We start from the raw sequence: 4,349 nt of genomic DNA, 5'->3' as shown, positions 1-4,349 counted from the left end.
TAGGATTGAATTAGTTGGACGTTCTTATCCAATAGAATCCTACTTGAGAAGAGTATTTGATTTGTAATATAATTGCATGACCAATGATGCTACTGTTGACATGGAGTTCTAGTGGACGTAGGAGTCTTGTTGAGGTGTTTGTGTCAAATTATAATCCTCAGAAGGTAAGACTTCTTATGAGCCTGACCAAAGCGTGTTCGGTATGAAGGGAAGAGCTCGAGGACTCATGAACCCCGTATATCGAAAGGATACTCGAGGACACATGCAAAGTGCAAGACCCCAGGTGTAATACCCCCGAGGATTATGTGCCCCTATATGTGATGAGCAAGACCCTGTGAGTCCTCGGGAGAAACATCTCGAGAGATTGTCAAAAGTGACCACATTACTAGTAATCTTGGCTATCGATGCAACAGATCTGTCTAATATAGTATATCGTTATGAGAAGAAAGCATCAAGAATTGGAGCCTGACAAAAGAAAGCATCAAGAATTGTCATTGAACAAACTGTGCATTTCTATGCTTTACAAGAAAGATTTGATGAATCTAGAATGTATTTGACAGTGGACTACGCTAATCAAGTTATTAAAACATGCTAAACGAACCCAAACAAAAAATAAAGCACGACCACCGCCCCCACCCCCAATAAATGGAGTGAGAATAAAGTAAGTAATTTTGGAAAGAGATAAAGAAAAAAGTAAAAGCTATAAAAGTACATCCCACGTTAAGATTCTCCTCTTTATTTGATTAACACTTTATTCACTCCAATTCATCTAGACTTCCTAGTTAAAACAACACAAATCTTTAATAATATCAACCTTGATATCACCCATGGCTTCTCCATTCTACCTCAAATCATTATCCTCCACTAATAATTCACCTTTCGTACTGGTTCTCGTACTCATATTTCCATGTCTGAAACTAGCTGAATCCCAAGCAAAACTGTGCAGAACATCCTGCGGAGACATACCAATCAACTATCCTTTTGGGGTTGATGATGGCTGCGGCAGCCCTTATTACAGACACATCCTCGTATGCTCAAACTCGGGACAACTCGAACTCAGAACTCCTTCAGGAAGATATCCAGTTACTAACATCAGCTATACGGATCCTTACATTCTGGTCACTGATCCATTCATGTGGAATTGCCAAGACCGTGACAATTTTCGCCCCACCAGACCCTTTAGTCTAGACACCAGCACGCATTTGCGATTATCCTCTCAGAATGACTACCTTTTCTTCAACTGTAGTGAAAATGATGTGATAATGGAACCAAAACCCATGTTTTGCGAACGTTTTCCTGAACAATGTGATTCTACATGTGACAGTGCTAGTTATCTTTGCCGGCACTTGCCAAGATGCGCATTCGCGTTACGCGAAAGTTCGTGCTGTTCTTACTACCCCAAGGCAACCGAGTCATTAAGGATGATGCTCAGATATTGTGCAACTTATACTAGTGTATATTGGAGAAATCTTGGTATTACTCCCGGATATAATCAGATTCCCGAATATGGAATCCGGGTTGATTATGAAATTCCAGTAACTGCAAGTTGCCTTCGGTGCCAGGATAATGTAAAGGGAGGAGGTGTTTGTGGGTTCGATACACAATCTCAGAACTTTATGTGCTTGTGTAAGAGGGGAAATGTCACAACCTACTGCGCAGGCATGCCTTTTTTATGAATTTGTTATAGTTTCATAACTTACTATTATAGTATATATTTTAATTCTGTTGCAATAATAAAATCTTGAATACTTTGTTTGCTGCAGATAAAAATTTTCAGCATACTAGTCCTGGAGCAGTAGCAGGTGATTACTTGTTGCAAATAATTTATTGAACTAAAGCATGTCCTTTTATTTTGAGTTTCCATAGGGAAAATTCAACTATCCGTTAATTTTTTCCATCGGTCCTCCATACGGGATTCGTTTTTTCATCAAAAGTTTGACATTTTAATTCAAATCTGTACAGGAACTGTGACTGCTGTTTCAGTTGCTGGAGCATTTGGGATTGGAGCTGGTGTATGGTATTTGAGGAAGTTGAGGGCAAAAGCGCCCGTAACACATGGTGTTCAAAGCAATGAGAACAGGCTTTTCTGATTACATTCCCTTGAAGCAACAAATCAGAATTCCTTTTCTTTTTTTTCTTCTTTATATCCTTTTTCTTGCTTTTTACTCTGTCATTGTTTATAAAGAATGGTTTTGGGCCCTTCACCCTTCCCGTTTCATACACTATACTTGAAATTTTAAAACCAAATTGCAAATAAATTTCTGTATTGGGAACTTGCAAAACTGCAGTTGGAAATTTTACACAATTGGACAACCAAATATGGAAGCAAAAAGCACTGTGCTAACACGAAAAACTAATCACCTGCCCAATTTCTGTTAAGGGGCTGGTTAAGTTCATTAATACAAATATTTACATGAATCAACATGCTTTAGTACTGCATCTCAGAAGGCCTGCATCCGACGTTAGAGCAAGCACTTTCGACCCGTCCGCTACCGGAAACGCCTGGTACTTAGTGTAACCAGGTACAATACTTCCCCATCCTGATTGAATAAAATAAGCTCCATTCACAAATCTGTCCTTGGATGATCTCCATTTCCAGTTCTTCCACCCATTCTTGACCTCTCTCTTTGTAATCTGTTTTAATGTTAAAGATTTAAGTACAATAAATGGGGAAAAAAGTGATTAATTTTTAATATATAGTTGACTTACTTGTTTTAAATAAGTGTTTTTTGGAGCCATGTAGTAATTTCCTTCACTAAAAATGGTTGGATTAGCACTACCACCAATAGCATACATTTCCCACGTATCATATCTATTGTTGGCCACATGAGAGTAACCTAGCCTGACCCTGCTTCCCAGGATTTAATTAATGTACATGAAGTTAATCATTTTCTTATAAAACATATTAATTTTTTCAACAAAGTTACTTAATTACCTTGGCATCCTTTGAACTAAACCAGGGCCAAAATGATTGAACGCAACTGTCACTTTCATAACTTTGTCTTCCGTATTCTTGTCGTTGTGCCCAAATAACATAACCTGGTATCATAAAATCTAGTCCCGTTCAGTACAATGTGGCAATAACGAATTCGTAAAATTTTGGAAAAAAAAAAATGTGATTACTTACTTTGTCATGTTGGGAAAAGAAGTTGTTAGAGATGGTAATGGCAGTTGAAGCATGGATTACATCAATTAGGCCATCGGCGCTACGCGCAAGGAAACAATGGTCAATCCATATATCAGTCGAAGCAAATATATCGATGGCATCCCCATCAGAGCCTCTGCGATGGCCGACATGGGTTGGGCTGTTCCGAACAAGGCCGGGCTTTCCCGGCTTACAATCATGAATGCTAATGCCATGTATAATAACATGACTAACATGTTGTATCGTAATGCATGGCCCATAAGCAATTTCTACTTTCACCCCTCTCCCATCAATGGTCTTAAAACTGTTTATCATAAGCTCATTTCTAAGAGTAATTACCATGTCTTTGGCAAAGATAATCCACAATGGCTTTGATTGGATCACACCGTACCGAAGCGTGCCCGGTTTAGGATTTGCAGGATCGTCCGATGGATTCATTACCACATACGTAGCCCCTTTCTTTCCTCCGATAGCGTTTTTGCCAAAGCCTACGGCGCAATCCGCCAGTGCACGGCGGTTGGCTGCCCAATAGGCTTTTCCTCGCCAACAAGAGTCTATAACATTCATGACTTTCTTGTTTGAATAATAATCAGCTAGTAATGGAGATATGCTTGAAACTAGAAGACTGAGAATCAGTGAGAGGGTGGCTGTGGATGCCATTAATTTGTGCAGTGAGAATTTAGGTAACAATGAGTTACGAAAATAGTTGATGTGTGTACATATATATATATATGTGTGAATGAATGTAAAGGTGGTGGCCACGTTAAATAGGACTGTTTCTTTGAATTTTTAGCTAACATTTTGGGGAGAAAATAGACGTGATGGCACGAGCTGAAGGGTCATTGACTTGTACAAAATCTAAGGTTTAGCCTCTAAACTGGAGTTTATTTAGTATTTGACCTTCTAATCTTTTATAATAAATTTATCGATTTCGATGTATGTTGTTCATTAATAGCACGGTTTGAAGAAAATAAGGGAGTTGACTCAAATGTCTTGGTTTTGAAGATAATAAAAATATAATAAATAAATAAATCTATCATTTTGACATTTAGATGTCTAGTTTATGATGATATTATGTAAAAATGGAGTCTCATGCCCCTCTGGTCATCAAATTTCACATGTCAACAAATGGTAAAAATAAATGTGTCTTCACATAAGGAAGTAGGTCAACATAACTAAATTACTTGTTAATATAATTTAAAAT

The 4,349-nt window shown here is 38.1% G+C and overlaps 2 protein-coding genes across 2 annotated transcripts; one reads left to right on the top strand and one right to left on the bottom strand.

Moving 5' to 3' along the window:
- Positions 1-774: 774 nt before the first annotated feature.
- LOC111392076 lies at positions 775-2,218 on the top strand. Its single transcript, XM_023017351.1, has 3 exons — positions 775-1,659; positions 1,764-1,802; positions 1,963-2,218. The coding sequence occupies exons 1-3, from the start codon at positions 828-830 to the stop codon at positions 2,088-2,090; spliced, it is 999 nt and encodes a 332-aa protein (XP_022873119.1). The 5' UTR covers positions 775-827; the 3' UTR covers positions 2,091-2,218.
- A 29-nt stretch (positions 2,219-2,247) lies between these two features.
- Positions 2,248-3,821, bottom strand: LOC111392074 (putative pectate lyase 2). Its single transcript, XM_023017350.1, has 4 exons — positions 3,128-3,821; positions 2,936-3,039; positions 2,710-2,848; positions 2,248-2,634 (listed from the first exon to the last, which is right to left on the bottom strand). Exons 1-4 carry the CDS (start codon positions 3,803-3,805, stop codon positions 2,419-2,421), a joined length of 1,137 nt encoding a protein of 378 aa, XP_022873118.1. The 5' UTR covers positions 3,806-3,821; the 3' UTR covers positions 2,248-2,418.
- Positions 3,822-4,349: the final 528 nt, after the last annotated feature.

Source organism: Olea europaea, unplaced genomic scaffold (genome assembly GCF_002742605.1).
Source record: "Olea europaea var. sylvestris unplaced genomic scaffold, O_europaea_v1 scaffold8779, whole genome shotgun sequence".
In the NCBI taxonomy this organism is placed as follows: Eukaryota; Viridiplantae; Streptophyta; class Magnoliopsida; order Lamiales; family Oleaceae; genus Olea; species Olea europaea.
Note: the sequence above shows the minus strand (reverse complement) of the source record. Positions and strands in the feature narration are given on the sequence as shown.